Genomic DNA, 15253 nt, shown 5'->3' on the forward strand with positions numbered 1-15253 from the left:
TAACCAACCAGGTGGAGAGACATTGGATGACTGTGGTCTGAAGTTCTTGCTGGCCGTCAGACTCCATACCTTCCTCTCTACCTCCCTTCCCCCGGCTCACCGAGCACAGCTGCTACGGCAAGGTACAGTTGGACAGTGGTTTTCAAACTTTTTCACTGGGGAACTTCTGTGGCGGACACAAGCAGGTTGACAAGGAGTAAACCTTCCCCCACACTGGGCCACTGCCAGATAGATTAATAGAGAGACACTTTATTTAAGGAATTCTAGGCTAATCTAACAAAAAACATTTACCAAATACACATTAAATAACCCTAATCCCCCTCAAAATCAACACTTTGTTCCTTGGCCAGAAGGTCTTAATATGTTGTTGCCTCACATTGTGCGATCATACTAGGCTTCATGTAGCATTTTCCAGCCTGCTGCTTAAGGAGTTGGTGGATCTGCTCTGTATCCATGCACCCCTTCAGATACAGCACCAGTACCCAGTTTGGTTTTGGGGCACTAGTAGCTTGAAGAGTACTGAAGCCGGCTTGTGACTCACAGGTCTCAAATTCTAAATTCTTTGGCTCTCAAAGTCTCAGCAAGGGAAATGAATGTTGTTAAATACATGTTAAAATGGCAGCACAGTGTTGATATTGTAACAATGAAATGCATGCCACGTATTCCTCTCTCCTCTTCTGCAGGCCTGTCAACATGTCATTACGCCTGGGCCTTCCACTCTGAAGCTGAGGAGGAGCTGCTAAACATGCTGCCTGCCCTGCAGAAGGGAGAGCCCACCTGGCCGGAGCTGCGCTCCATGGGCGTGGGCTGGTGGCTGCGCAGCACCAACAAGCTCCGAAGGTGTATCGAGAAGGTGTGGGGGCTAGTGACATCATCATCATCAATATAGGTGTCTGTGCTCTTGGCCAAACCGTAATCAAAACAAAAAATACTCATGGCAGTTGTTTTTAAGGACCCAGAATTGTCTAATTTGCAGTATAAATGTGGTAGACTGCACATCACTAACAAATGAATGATGAAAGAGCAGTAGGTTCAGTACCTCCGTGAAACTTTAGTTTATTATGTTTGAATACATTTGAGTATTGATTCTACAGTGCTTGTTTTAATCTTTTTTTTACAGGCATTCACGAGGCAGTTCAGTGTCTGTTAGAGTTAGATCAAGTTAGATCAAGCACTCAAGTATTTCAATCCCCATTCTTTGGTTGGTGGTTCGAATACAATGCAGCTATTGGCTATTAAGTTCGTAATGAAATCATCAGTTAGAAACCTTTGTTGGTTTATTGAATGGGTTGGAAGAAATTGGTACTATTGGATGCCAAACTGCATTAATTAAAGTCTACAACTGCATCATCTATATGCGTTTGATTAAAGGTTGGCCATTGGTGTGTTCACCCGCCATACTTCATATTGATTGCTTCTTTTAGAAATGAAGTGCTATCAGAGAAGGAGAAAGTGGAGTTTTGCTGAGGTTGCTGTAAAATACAACGCTATAATTGAGTATGTGCTGCTCCCTGAAATGACCCATAAAGCTACAACTTGCTCTCTAGATAAAGCTGCATAGGCGGGGGAGACGTGAGCTGAAATTTTATTTTCTTTTTTTATTTGTCAGGTTGCCAAGGCTTCTTTTCAGAGAAACAACGATCCCCTGGATGCAGCTATCTTTTACCTCGCAATGAAGAAGAAGGCAGTGGTCTGGGGACTGTACAGGCAGGCACACTCTGACAGGCTTTTACATATGGAGTACACATGCACACACATTTATTGTCTTTCACATTATTTGCCCCCCACCTCAAACCAAGATCAGTGCTGTCAGATTGCAGAGGACTAATGGCATCAGTGCTGTTGTTTTGAATCTACAATCTTATTCTCTCCAGGTCTCAAAAGAATGCCAAGATGACAGACTTTTTCAGCAACAACTTCAGCGAGGACCGGTGGAGGAAAGCAGCGTTGAAAAATGCTTTTTCTCTGCTGGGAAAGCAGCGGTTTCAGCATTCCGCAGCCTTCTTCCTGCTTGCTGGTTCCCTCAAGGATGCTGTGGAGGTAAATGGAGAATAGACATGAGACAAAAAAACTATTTTCAAGAGGCACTTGTCCCTTCAACTGCAAGTGGCACTTGACAGTCTACTAAACTTAAGTGGAAACTTTGCTTTCAAGATGAGTTAAATCAAGCGCTGCTCATGATTTTTCCATATTCAGGTCATATTCAATTTTTATTATACCCTTTTCTAGTAAATGATATCATCCTCTCCTGTCCGCAGCATTATAAGCAAGTCTTTTGGAACTGAATTTTCATGGGCAAGAGATATATTTCTTGAAACTATAGTAAATAATCACCAAAAAGCTGAGAAACCACAACTCACAATAACAGACCGTACCACCAATACTTTTTCAGTGTGTAGTGCCCTTTTTATTATTAAAACAGCTTGACACATTCCAACAGTGGTGTCTTTGTCAAGAGCTTTTAGCACTATATGCTGAAGAATTATTGATGTTGGCAGCTGACTCTTGGGTGTTGCTGTCTTTCCTCCTTTTTTGAGCATTTTCTATTGCATGGTATCACATCCATAAATCAGCACCACACTCCTATTGAAGCCTCTTTAATGGGGACAGTAAACCGACTACCTTCATTTAAAAAAATATATATTTGCATAATTTTTTCTTGTTACTGCATATCCCTGTGTCTAAATTTAGATTTGTTTCCTATTGTGCATGATTTTTAGGATGGCTTTTGCAGTTTACAGTGATTTATAATGTAGCATTGGTATTTCTGCTGTCTGTCAGGCAAACCACAAAAAAACCCACAATTGCTCTCCATCTTTTTGCATGCATATCTGCAGACCTGCTTTTGGTTATCATGTTTGTTTGTTTAACCTTTTACTCATCGAGGTTATTCCTGTTGAGAAAGTCCTGGAAGGAAAAAGTCACATTATTTCATCTGCATGAGTAACGGCAACTTTCTCTAAGCATTTTATGTAAATGAGCATCATCCAAGCAAAGGGCAATAGTTGACTTTGTTTAGTCTCTCTGGCTGAGAGGTAGTCTAATTGAAATGCACCTCACACCTTGAGAGGTGGAAACAACTTGCACCCCTCACCTACCTCCTTGCTGTGTGTGCAGGCTTTTATTTTTACATGTTTTGGTTCCTTCTTTTTCTTCATTAGAGATAAATAGGAAAGTTCCAAGCTAAATGAATCTCAGAAATGATTTTGATCATCAAAATCATTATTATTTGAGACCAAAGTTTGATGCAATCCCCTTTCTCCTTCTGCAATATATTCAGAATATATTTGTCTTGTTGTGTCCTGTCTCAATAGAGTTAAGAAACCCTTTTAAATAATGGTGAACTGACTGACACAAGTATTATTTTCCTTTATTTCCTCTCCCAGGTGTGTTTAGAGAAAATGCAGGACCTACAGCTGGCCCTGGTGATCTCCAGATTGTACGAGTCTGAGTTTGAGACGGCATCCACCTACAAAAAGATCCTCCAGAGACATGTTCTGGGACAAGACAAACAGGTACACAGAGTTTGTGCGTGTGTCAGAGACTGAAAATGAATGATTTGACCAAACATCCCAGTCTTGTTTGACATTCCAGCTTTTTGAGACTTAATACAAAGAACCATTCTAATTCTTTGTATGTTCCTGTTCAGATTCCTGCCCACCAGGACCCGTTCCTGCGGAGCATGGCCCACTGGGTCCTGGAGGACTACAGCAGAGCTCTGGACACTCTGCTTGAACAGCCTGCCAACAGCACCGGCTCTGGGTCCACTGGGAGTACATCTGACACGGGTAGGACTATACTGTAGTGCTAAAGATTTTGTATCTGTAGTTGCTGTGATTTAGGTGGAACAGCCTGCCAACAAACTCGGAGGCTGCTAACTATGTGGATCTTGTTCTGCTGGGAACAATACAGATACACGCCTGTCAGAGGCACTATTGGCAGTAAACATGGGCAGTAGACTATATTTATTGCAGATTTTAATGTGCTGCTACTTTGAGCATGGCTGACACTGGGAGGCCTATCCTTTGCTTTCACCAGATTTTTGGTCCTCCATAGTGAGCATGTGATGTATTCCATTTAAGTACCTATTGTATGTGAAATTTCACACGTGAAAGCAACCTATGGGACACAGAAAGCTCTTTCAATTGGAGACATTATACATGTTTAAGTCTTGCCTTAAGAATGGAAGTAGTACTGAACTTAATATGAACCTCACTATTACTTAAGAGACAAACCAGTCCCAGATTAACATCCCAATGCTAAATTGTTTTGGTCTTACAGGACGCTCCCGAGCACGTGATATGTTTAGGGAGAACAAAACACCGGGACTTATATAAAGGTTAAAATGCCTCTTCCATTTGATAGATAATGTGCAGTCCTCACTGGATTTACAGTGTGGGTTGTCTGTTTCTTCTACATTTTGTATGTCCTAGAATGAAAGAGAAAGAACATTTGCATCACCTTTTTGTCTATCAACCCTTCTCAGTAAGCTGTCAGAAAGTTTTTGAGCTCCCAACTTCGGCTTCCATCCCCCTATAAGTGACTGTCGTATACAATTTGTCAAGATAAGAGGGTTCACACTGCTGGGAGCTACAGTTCGTCTAGAGGTTCATTACAGATTCAGTGTGGCCGACTACGGCTCCATCTCTGTGTCTCATCCCATAACACAACTTGTCCTGCAGGTAATACTGCGATCAAAGCAGTAAAGGCTGCAGGTTTGTGCCACCGCCACAGATAAAAACCATTGTCCTTTCTTTTGTACCTCTCTTGTATATCTATGGCAGGTTCCTCTTCCATGTCCCCATGCAACCCTGAGGTTTTCAACTTCTACACCTACCTCCGTACCCACCCACTCCTCCTTCGCCGCCATTTTGGCTCCTCGGACAAGGCTAAAGTTGGCCTCACCGCTGAGGGCCGCAGGGCGGATTCCATCAGCTTGGTGGAGAGAAGGCTGTTTTTCACAGCAGCATATGCACACCTGCAGGCTGGCTGCCCTATGCTAGCCCTTGAAGTCGTCTCCAAGATGCCCAAAGTCCACAAGCACTCCAAACTGCCCAACCAGGAGGATACGGGTATCGCTGCAGAACTCAGCGACAGGAGTAAGACTGGCCGGGCATCGGACCTGGACTGGTCTCAGCCGGTTCTGAATGGTTACGAGTCAGGCGGGGACAGCTTATGCAACAGCCGATCAGATTCAGTTCTAAGTTTTGACTGGAGCCAACCATCAGTGACTGTCCCAGACGAGCCCCTGGAACTGAAGTGGGACAGCGACAAAGATGATGAAGACAACGAGGATGATGAAGAAAATACGAACGTTAAGAAAGATGAAGCTGCGGACAGCAGCAGTGTGTTCCAGGACACGCAGGACGCCATATCGCTGCTAACGGAGACAGTGACGGGGGAGGACAGTGAGGACAGCAGTGACTTCATTGCTCCGTCTGAAGACATCTTAGCGGCCCAACTGAAGTTCAGCGCCTGCTTGAAGATTCTGACCAATGAGCTTAGGACTCTGTCGACAGGGTATGAACTGGATGGAGGGAAGCTACGTCACCAGCTCTACCAGTGGCTGGAGAGAGAGGTGAGGGCACACTCATTCAAACACACTCACAGATGTATGTACACACACACTACTAAAATTTGTATCTTATATACCTCTCACACATTTCCACTTTTCTCATGAATGTACACTGATGATTGTATCTTTCTGTGTGTACTGTTTCAGTGCATGTAGACATGATAATGGTTGCATTTAGACTTGATAATAACGGCAATGGTTTTCTCTTATGAAATTCGAAAAAGACAAATGGTTTGTTTGCCTATCAAACATTCGCTTGTGAAAACTGTTTAACAGCTTGATGAAATGTTTATGCATTCCACAGTTGCTCCTGCCCATGGATGATAAATTCCTTGTTAATAAATTAACATTCAAATTAAATTTTGTTTCCCCCAGGTGGTGGCTCTCCAGCGTTGCTGCAGCTACAAGCCCTGCCTGCCAGAGCTGTCTGTCCATGGCATGGCCCCCGTCTCCGGGGCAGTAGAGGAGGAACGGGTGGGTGATGGTAGCTGCCATGCTAGGAGATTTGTCAGATGTTCATGAGTAAAGATCAATGCAACACTCACTGCATTAAAATTTGACTTATTGAGATAATGATACAGTATCAATGTTGTGAATTTTTTTGAAAAAATCATGTTTTATTGAAGAGATTCCAATCTTCTCCTTTGGACCTCTGTTTCCTTTGATTGAGTATAAAAATCCCTTGAACTCACTGCTGGAAATTTTGCTCTACATTCTGTTTACCATTGATTCAATTTCAGCAGCACACCTGATTCATAAAATTTATTAAATGAATTGCACTTGCGCTACACTTACTGTATATTTATAAAATGATGACAGAACTAATTAATATGCATGGTTTAATGTGTTGTTTTTTTTGCGTACTGCTCTGGGGCTTTAGTTTGAACTCTAGCCAACTGACTAAACTTGGCCCATTTGCAGTGATGTTGATTGATGTGTCTATAAAATTAATAAAGTAAAACTGATTTTGCAGCCCAGGAGCCCACGTGGCGACAGCCAGCGGAGCAGGAGGCACTGGCTGCAGAGTAACCAGCCCCTACTGAGGATGTTTCTGAGCTACTGCAGCCTGCATGGCTCCCATGGTGGAGGACTGGCCTCTGTACGCATGGAGCTCATATTATTGCTTCAGGAGTCACACCAGGTAATTGAAACATACACAGACGCATAGCCATTGATGGACAGTGTGTGCCCTTTGCAGTTTTCAGTGGTAGCGCCATGTTAGCTCCACAGTCTGGCTCTGTAGCTGTTACCAAGTTTTAACACTATGCCAGCTGATTTTATGGATGTTAGTGGTCTTACCATGGAGACAGTACAGAGGGCATCGTTTCATATTTGTGGCAGAGACATAGCAACCAAGTACAACTGCCCCAACTCTTCTGTGAATGGCTCTGAGCACACACAAACTAAATGCACACAGTATTACTGCTCAAAGTAATATGGAATGAGTTAGCTAGGAAATAAACATTTGTCATAATAATGTGAGCAGAATATGTTTCTCAGTTTTTTGTGAAACACAAAAAAAATTGCAGGGTAATAACCTGCATATACAGTACTTCCACACCAGCCAACAGAGCTGCAGTAGTATTCTACTGCACACATGTTTCTTTGAGTGGAAGGATACAGAACAGAAGGGGGGCAAAGTACAAATGAAAGACGAACACTGAGCCCTCTGAAAGCTTGTCTTACTGCAACCGGAGCTCCCAAGACACACACACAGACCTACTTCCTGTTCACTGGTGATTGCTAACACACCTCCAGCAACGGGCTGACAGGTTGTGCTGATTCGCCAAGCTCCTGAGGGACGTCCTGCCTTAGGCTTACTATTAGAAGGCTGAGTCCAAGTTTGAGGAGGTAAACAACTCAATGAGCTGGCATGGGAACTGCGCTCTTGAATGTTAGCACAGATGATGGGCACTGGGAGTCCTTTCTGCTCCCCTACTTTGATTTTGAAATAAAAGCAGTTGCTTTGCTCCCAGCTCCGGTCCCACGGTTGTCAAATTTCTGGATTGTTGTCGAGGAAATTTGAGAATTTTGCCTTTGTCTTCACTGTAGTCGGTATGTAGAGCTTCTGGTGAAGTTGGTGACAACTGGATGTGATTAATTAAGCGTGACAAACATAAGCATGCGGTATTCACACACACACACACACACAAAGTCATGCGGAGGGATTTGGTTTACACACATATGCATATATATAATATATATATACAAACAAAAAAGTCACTCTTTCTTGGTTCTGTATGTCCTCCTCTTTTCCTCTATCTTTCTTAATGTCATTCACACACAGTGGCACACACATCCCTCACTCTCTAAGTATGGGTTACTTTACTTACATCACACTCTGGCAATCAGCTCATTACAAATTACTCAGCAAGAGGCTTGTTGTTGTTTCACAGTTCAAAGCATCACCCCTAATTTCTTACAGTAGCTCCCTTTGTGAAATGTCTCTTCCTGAAAAAGAGGATGAGAAAGTTTGATGTGTCTATTCTTATTTTCCATGTTAACTGTGGAGCAAAGTTGTTAAGTTTCACCAGTTATAATTGTAGCTATGACCAAGTGTAAAGGTGTGTGTGAGGGTCTGATGAAGAGTGTATTTGTGCCTACTTGTGTTTGTGCATGCCATGTATTTGCGCCTATGCATTCATGGGAGCATCTGAATATTGGTGTACCTGAAGACATAATGGATGGGCACAAATTAAACCATGTGCTTTTTTGACCTCTGCCCACAGGATGACTCCACCGAACTAACGGTGACACCCTGTTCCCATCCCGCCTCCATCCCTCTTCTGTTGGCCTGCACAGCCAACGCAAAGACAGTGGTAGCCAATCCCATTGTCCACTTGACCAACCTGACTCATGACATCTTACAGACCATCAATGCACTCGACTCTCCTCCGCATCCTGATGTGATCAACAATAAGGTGAGGCAGACCTCTAAATCCTTTGTTTCACTTCTTGCCATTTATCCAGAATTAGTTACAATTAGTTTGAATTCCTGAAACCTCACCAGCCTTTGGTTCACCAACAATCAGTAGTTTTTGCTCTTTGCAGAAGTCATTCATGTAGAAGGCCATTGCAGAGCACAGAAATTGCTGAGCGATTTAAGCGACAGTTCGGCAGAAATCACTCAATTCATACAAAAGAAATTGCTTTTGAAGCATAATTCCAGTTATTTTCAACCTGCCCTTATTTTTCCTAGTTTTTGCCATCATGCTGATCGATTCTGGTCAAAATGTCATCAATTGCTTTACTGTAGAGCTCTAGTTTACAGAGAGCGCTGCTCTCCAATACAATCCAACTGGGCCAATGGAAATTCAAACAGTCGACTCCAAAAAGCACGCAAAACATCTCCTTTTCAAAACATTTGTGCCCTACATTGCGTTCCCTGCGAACCAGGGGTACGTAGAACTCTACAGTGAAGTAATTGATGAAATCTTGATCAGAATCAATCTGCATAATGGCAAAAATCTGGAGTGTAAGACCCAGGTTGAAAATAACCATAATTATCATTTAAAGTGTGGAGTCTGAGGTTTCCTCTTGATGGAAGAGCAATGAATTTGATTTACATTGCAAGAGGCCAAGGACACTGGGAGACCTATAAAATGAAATTCATTGTATAATTTTATTAGTAGTAGTTCATTAGTAGTACAGAAAATTGAAAGTGATTTTAGTGTTTTAAGCAAGTTGTGGACAAGTAATGGTTCATTTTTTCAGTTTGGTTTTGATTGAAGAAGCACCTCAACTAGACCCTCATGCTAATTCATGTTTGTTCTTTTGTCCATGACTGTTGTTTCAGATCTATGTGCTGCACACCCTGGCTGCCTCCTTGTCTGCCTGCATCTATCAGTGTCTCTGTGATGGACATAGCTACAGGTCAGAGTCTCATCAAGCAATGACTTTTACAAGACAGTGTTACTTGAGCTATTGTTTAACAGACTCATCTAAACCAGATGTACTCTTCAACCTATCTTGTGTTGCAAGGACTGTTGTAGCATAGTCAGTAACTTCATACATAATTTGAATACATCACAAACTCTGAGCTATTTTGAAGCCATCAATTTCTTCACAATGATTCAGGGGTCTGGGGAAATGCATCTTCCCAGGTCCCAGCCCAAACTTTGAAAAACACTTTTATGCTGCCTGACTTGGGATGGGTTGAGTTCAGTGCGTTCTGATATCTACAGCGGAGCATCTCTGGGAGCAAGCTTCTTGAATTCTTTATGTTTTAAAGCGATGTTTAACTTTGATACAACATCTTCATTTTCCAGAACATTCACCTTGACACGACTCCATTAAGAGTCAGACACCAGCATTAGCCGCCACTGGATTATTTATCCATCATTGAGTTATCAGGCTTTTTTTTCCCAGATTCTCAGTATTTACAAACAGCAAAAATTCTGTACTGAAAAAGACAACAAAACACAGACAGAAATGACGTTATCTTGGGCACTCTGGTTTCATTTATACAGTAGATGATGATGATGATGATGATGATGATGATGATGATGATAATAATAATACATTTTATTAAGTGCTTTACATGGTACTCAAAGACATTTTACAACAGCAAAGGGAAAAGGAAAATAAATATATAAAATACATAAAACAATTGGTACAAAAGTGATAATAAATAAATGAAGATAAAATTAAGTATGAAGTAAAATAATGACATGAGTATGAATATATGAACAGTAAAATTGAAGAAACAGTGTTTTGTTTTTCAGTTGAAGTGTGTGTATGTGTTAGAAGTAGTTTTTCAGACTTATGGAAGCAGAATAATAGGAAATAAGAGGAGAGGGACATTACTAATGGTAAACGGGGCATACTTTTTTATGGGGGGTGTGTGTTCATGCACGCATACAGGGATATGCATGCCAAAAATACAAATGTTATACCAAAGTGAAATATCCTTTTGAAGTTGTCCTAGTCTGGGTTTCCCAAAGTCATCCTAGCACTGTGATCATATTTGTTCTATTTGGCAATCTTTTGTTGGTTTGATGAAGTATTTTAGTGGTATGGCTGAAATGCTTTAACTGATCAAAGATTTAGCTTTGGTTAAAGCTTTGGAGGATTTCATACATTTTGGCTACAAATGTGCTGCTTGTGTGAATCTCTGTCACGGCTCTGTCAGATTGCTCGATGCTGTACAGAATCCCTTTAACGCGTGCTTGACCGGATCGTGAACCCTGCAGCTACAGTGCGGTGACCCAGAGATAGGATTGCTTGTGACATTGAGAAATGTGTCACAGGAAAGGGCAAAGGTTTTTAGGCTAGGAGAGCAGGGAGAAAGCTTATTCATTATTGTAGCTGGGTGACCTAATAGTTCCACCTTCTCCTGATTTACTGGCAAACTGGCTGGCTCTGCAGAGCGTGCTCTCTGCCCTTGGTATTTCACAGCTCAGAGATGTGATTGAATGAGCACTTTGCATCGTCCTTAGCTAGTGCAACATATGCATGCTAATTCACGAGCATACACGCACACACACACACAGCCATCTATCATGTGCTACTGGGAGTTGAACAGTCTAACTAAATTAGCAAGGCTATTTCTAATTTAACAGTGTCTTTGTAATGGTAATTATGATATAAGCTCTCTTGGTGTGTCGCTACAGAGGTTTGATGAAACTCTGCTTCTGCGTTTTCCTCCTGAGTGTGTGAGTGAGAGAGAGTGAGTGAATGTTTTAGAAGAAATTTCACGATGTAGGTCGCGAGTGTTTTAGCCAAGCTGACAGCATTCTGATCCACATTCGTTCTCTCCCTGTTGTTCATGTTAGCTTCTGTTTGTTTTAATTTACATTATGGAAAACATGCATCATTTAATAAGTCCATCTACATAAAACCTAAAAGCATCGGTGATTACCTGTACACTCTGGGTGCCGTGACAGTAGACGGACGATGTGAATGTGGAGATTGAATTTGCAGGAAGCAGCAAAGAGACTGCCACTCTCCCTTCTAAATTATATTCCCCTTGACTTTTGAATTCCTTCTGATGTGGAGGCAATTGGTTTTTTGACAGTAGCATAAAGGGGGACTTATTGGATGTTAGAGAGAAACGTAATAGACTCCCTAGTGGGTTGGGTATTCCGTATTCCCTGTTAAAATTTCCGTAAGAAACTATCCAACTATCCAAGATCATATTGTGTATGCTGAAAAGCCCCATGATGTGAGAACTTGGCTATGACACTTGATCTTAAAGATGTTCTGTATTTCTTCACTATAATCAGATGGAATAGATAGGCAGCTAACCTGCCTTGTAGCCCATTAGTATTTCATGTCTTGGCAGAACAGAGCTTGACAGTGCTGCTCCTCTCCGTTTCTTACAAGAAATCTCACAGAATTCAGAGCAAAGTTGAAACATTTACTGTTTGACATTATATATTTACACCACCTAACCCCATTTTCGATTTCCACTTTTTAGTACTGTATTTCATGTTTAATATAAATGTTTTCCTTTGTGCCCTCATACTGACTGTGTGTGTGTGTGTGTGTGTGTGTGTGTGTGTGTGTGTGTGTGTGTGTGTGTGTGTGTGTGTGTGTGTGTGTGTGTGTGTGTGTGTGTGTGTGTGTGTGTGTGTGCTTTTTTTTTTCTACCGTGTCTCCCACAGCCATGTGAACCCTTTCACAGGGATTGTGTATCAGGGTGTGTTGCTGTCTCAGAAGCAGCCAATCAGAACAGTCAGCATGGAGGAGACTGTCCTGCCCAACACTTCTCCTGCACAGTGGCCAGGTAAATCACACAACAGATGAACATGCTGTTCTCTACTTCAATACCCATAATTCCACATTTTTTGTGTACAACACATAATTTACAAAACCACCCCAAAAACACATTTTTCTAAGGTAATCAAAGCTTAAAAATGGCTAATGACTAAATATATTCCACAGTGAGTTTACTTTTCCTACAATAGGTTGTATGTTCTTTATTCCTTTGTTCAATTTATTCAAGTGATGATGGACCTGATGTTGTTCTCAGTTGTGTGTGTGTATATATCTAAGTAGGGTATATCGTTTGGGGCTTGTTCGATTTTCAAATTTTTGGTGAGGTCACCGGAGAGACACTTTAACCATTATAACTCCAGAACATCCGAGTTTGTCAACTACTGAAATCAGTGTTTTGCTGTTACTTAGTATATTTAAACACCCTTGAAACGTCATATACTCTACCCTCCATGCTTCTCATCTCCTCCACTCCTCCCTCTCCCCACTCAACCACCCTTTCTACCTCCCTTCTTCTCCTACTCCCTCTTCTCCCTCCATTGCCTCCACTTTCCATGCCCTCCATACCTTTCTCTGTCCCTCTCTCCTTCTCTCCCCCCTCACCTCTGCCTATCTTTCTCTCTTTCTCTTCTTCCCATCCCTCTCTCCAGGTATTGCCTCTCTGATCCGTCTGTTGAACTCGGCGGGTGAGGAGAGCCAGCCAGGCTTAGCTGTGCTGCTCTGCGAGATCCTGACTGCTGTCTTCCTCAGCCTGTTCGTCCACGGCATGGCCACCCACTCCAGCAACGAGCTGTTCCGCATCGTGGCCCACCCTCTCAACAGCAAGCTGTGGGTGGCGGTGTTCGGAGGAGGGGCCCGGACCCCTGTCATAGAGAAACCCCACAGCCCAGCGAAATCACCGCCGCTAGGTTGGCAGGGTTTCTTTTTGTCTGTCTGTCTGTCTGTCTGAGTGGTTGTCTCTCTGTATGGGGTTTTGCTTATAGAGGTGACCCAGTAGCCAGATCAAATCAGCCTTGCCAAGTTAGTGGGGGTCCTGACTGTCTGTCATAGCAAAACCCATCAACCTATCAGTGGGGGTCCTGTTTCCCTCGTCTTTCTGTCTTTGATGGTTGCCAGAGGACGCCTGATGTAACATTACTGTAACTCCTTCATTTGACAAAATTTAGGTAAATTACACCACGGGTCTTTAGATTTCTAGAAAAGGACTTATGAATATCAGAAGAAAAAGCATCAGAAGTTCAGAAAAGCTTTTACATATACATATCAAAGTAGTTACATATATCAGGCTTTGTGTATGTACTGTGTATGACGTGAAAATGCATGAGTGGGTGTGGCTGTGATGCCAGCCTATATCAGTCAAATATAGCGATTTAAAGAACATTTTGTGTGGTCCCTGCAGCCTCACCAGCCAACGAGCACTCAGAGAGGAAGTCCAGACGCTTCAGGCTCCTGTCCTCGCGTAGCGGCTCCAAAGAGGAGTCGGGGTTGGAGAGGGAGAGGGAGGGGCCAGCCAGCCCAGCCAGTCCCAGGCTTGGACCCGTAGTGGAACAAGAAGCTGCCTCCATCTTTAAAGAACGTTTTGTCCCTCCAGAACTCAGCATTTGGGACTACTTCATTGCCAAGGTAACCCAGAATGAATGCATCATATCACCTCAAATCACATCATAAAAAAACCCTCATATCATACTAAAAAAAAGTAGCGTTATTAGCATATATAAACATATTGCTTCTTTTATATTCTTTTTTTAGGTCCAGCTTGACTTGAATATTTAATTCATGGTCTATAATGACTTGTACTGAAACTCAGTGCACATCCCTCCAGTGTTATAATAGATCAGCTTATCATTGTGATAATGTAATCCTCTTTCTTGATGATATCATGTTTAGCTGTGTGTTTACATTTTGAATGTATGATTGTTTTCGTACTAATTTATATCCCGTGCAAACTTGTAAACAAACTGGTAATTGGAAATCATCTAATTACACTGTGTGATCCGCTGTAGTCATCAAGAGACATCCTAAAGCTGAAAGGCAGCAAATGAAAGGCCGAATCTGTGGAATGTAGTATGTTTGTTTGAGCTTTGGGAATGTTTGTCTAACCAGAATGAGGTGTAAATCTCAGCAGTTTAAACTGTGAACCAGCCGATGCACCCATACGCCTGGGAAATCAACCAGGATACTGTCACCGTATCCACAAAGTCAGTCTTCCTTCATTGTTGTTGTTGTTGTTGCTGCATTTCATGTGTCATTTAGCCATTCCTGCCACCGTCAGAAAGCAGAGTTGAGTATGACTCAGAGGAGAGCCAGGGCAGTCAGGATGAAGATGAAGATGACGATGAGTACGAAGACGTGTTTGACCCCAACTCTCCAATGAAAGAGCATTCTAACCACAACTCATACAGGTACAGAAACTTTTTGAATGGCATAGCACATGAGAGAGGTGATATCACTGTAAACCCTGAAAAATTGTCTTAACTTCTCCAACCTGGCAGTAGATGCTGATGGAGTTTATCTTGGAGTTTATTATTACAGTCACAGTTAATAAGCTGTGTTTAAGGTACTGCACAGAATTAGGAAATGTGGTTCTGTTGCTCATTGGGTTGCGGATTTCACAAATACTGCCAGAAGTAGGGCCTCAATTCCCACTAGAGCCACCCATGGTGCTTTAACACACTTTGGATAAGAGCGTCCACCAACGGGTTAAGTCCACCAAATGGCATAAATGCATGGCAATGTTTAACTGTTATTAAACAGTTGCATGTAATGGCTGCTCTCTGTCCTTGCAGTTGGTGTTTGATGCGTCTGACAATGGTTCAACTGGTGCTGGGCAACCTCAAGTCCTTCTACCCAATGGCAGGACATGATCTGTTAGGTAAACACTAAAATACACTACACACTACCCTCTGACATACTAATGTGTGGTACTTAGACAAGTGCTGCCACAATTTTCATGGCCTATTT

General features: G+C 42.3%; 1 protein-coding gene across 1 annotated transcript in view; it reads left to right on the forward strand.

Annotated features, from left to right (window-relative positions):
• Positions 1 to 15253, forward strand: part of dmxl1 (Dmx like 1) — a 57218-nt gene that overhangs the window by 28821 nt on the left and 13144 nt on the right. Inside the window, exons 23-38 of the mRNA XM_078285009.1 lie at positions 12 to 122; positions 684 to 853; positions 1610 to 1707; positions 1875 to 2040; positions 3387 to 3515; positions 3650 to 3788; positions 4785 to 5578; positions 5951 to 6049; positions 6549 to 6716; positions 8305 to 8496; positions 9372 to 9448; positions 12181 to 12302; positions 12943 to 13200; positions 13692 to 13915; positions 14546 to 14694; positions 15079 to 15164. Coding sequence (XP_078141135.1) covers positions 12 to 122; positions 684 to 853; positions 1610 to 1707; positions 1875 to 2040; positions 3387 to 3515; positions 3650 to 3788; positions 4785 to 5578; positions 5951 to 6049; positions 6549 to 6716; positions 8305 to 8496; positions 9372 to 9448; positions 12181 to 12302; positions 12943 to 13200; positions 13692 to 13915; positions 14546 to 14694; positions 15079 to 15164 — 2982 coding nt within the window. The remainder of the gene's footprint in view (positions 1 to 11; positions 123 to 683; positions 854 to 1609; positions 1708 to 1874; positions 2041 to 3386; positions 3516 to 3649; positions 3789 to 4784; positions 5579 to 5950; positions 6050 to 6548; positions 6717 to 8304; positions 8497 to 9371; positions 9449 to 12180; positions 12303 to 12942; positions 13201 to 13691; positions 13916 to 14545; positions 14695 to 15078; positions 15165 to 15253) is intronic.

Source organism: Centroberyx gerrardi, chromosome 8, assembly GCF_048128805.1.
Source record: "Centroberyx gerrardi isolate f3 chromosome 8, fCenGer3.hap1.cur.20231027, whole genome shotgun sequence".
Taxonomy (NCBI): domain Eukaryota; kingdom Metazoa; phylum Chordata; class Actinopteri; order Beryciformes; family Berycidae; genus Centroberyx; species Centroberyx gerrardi.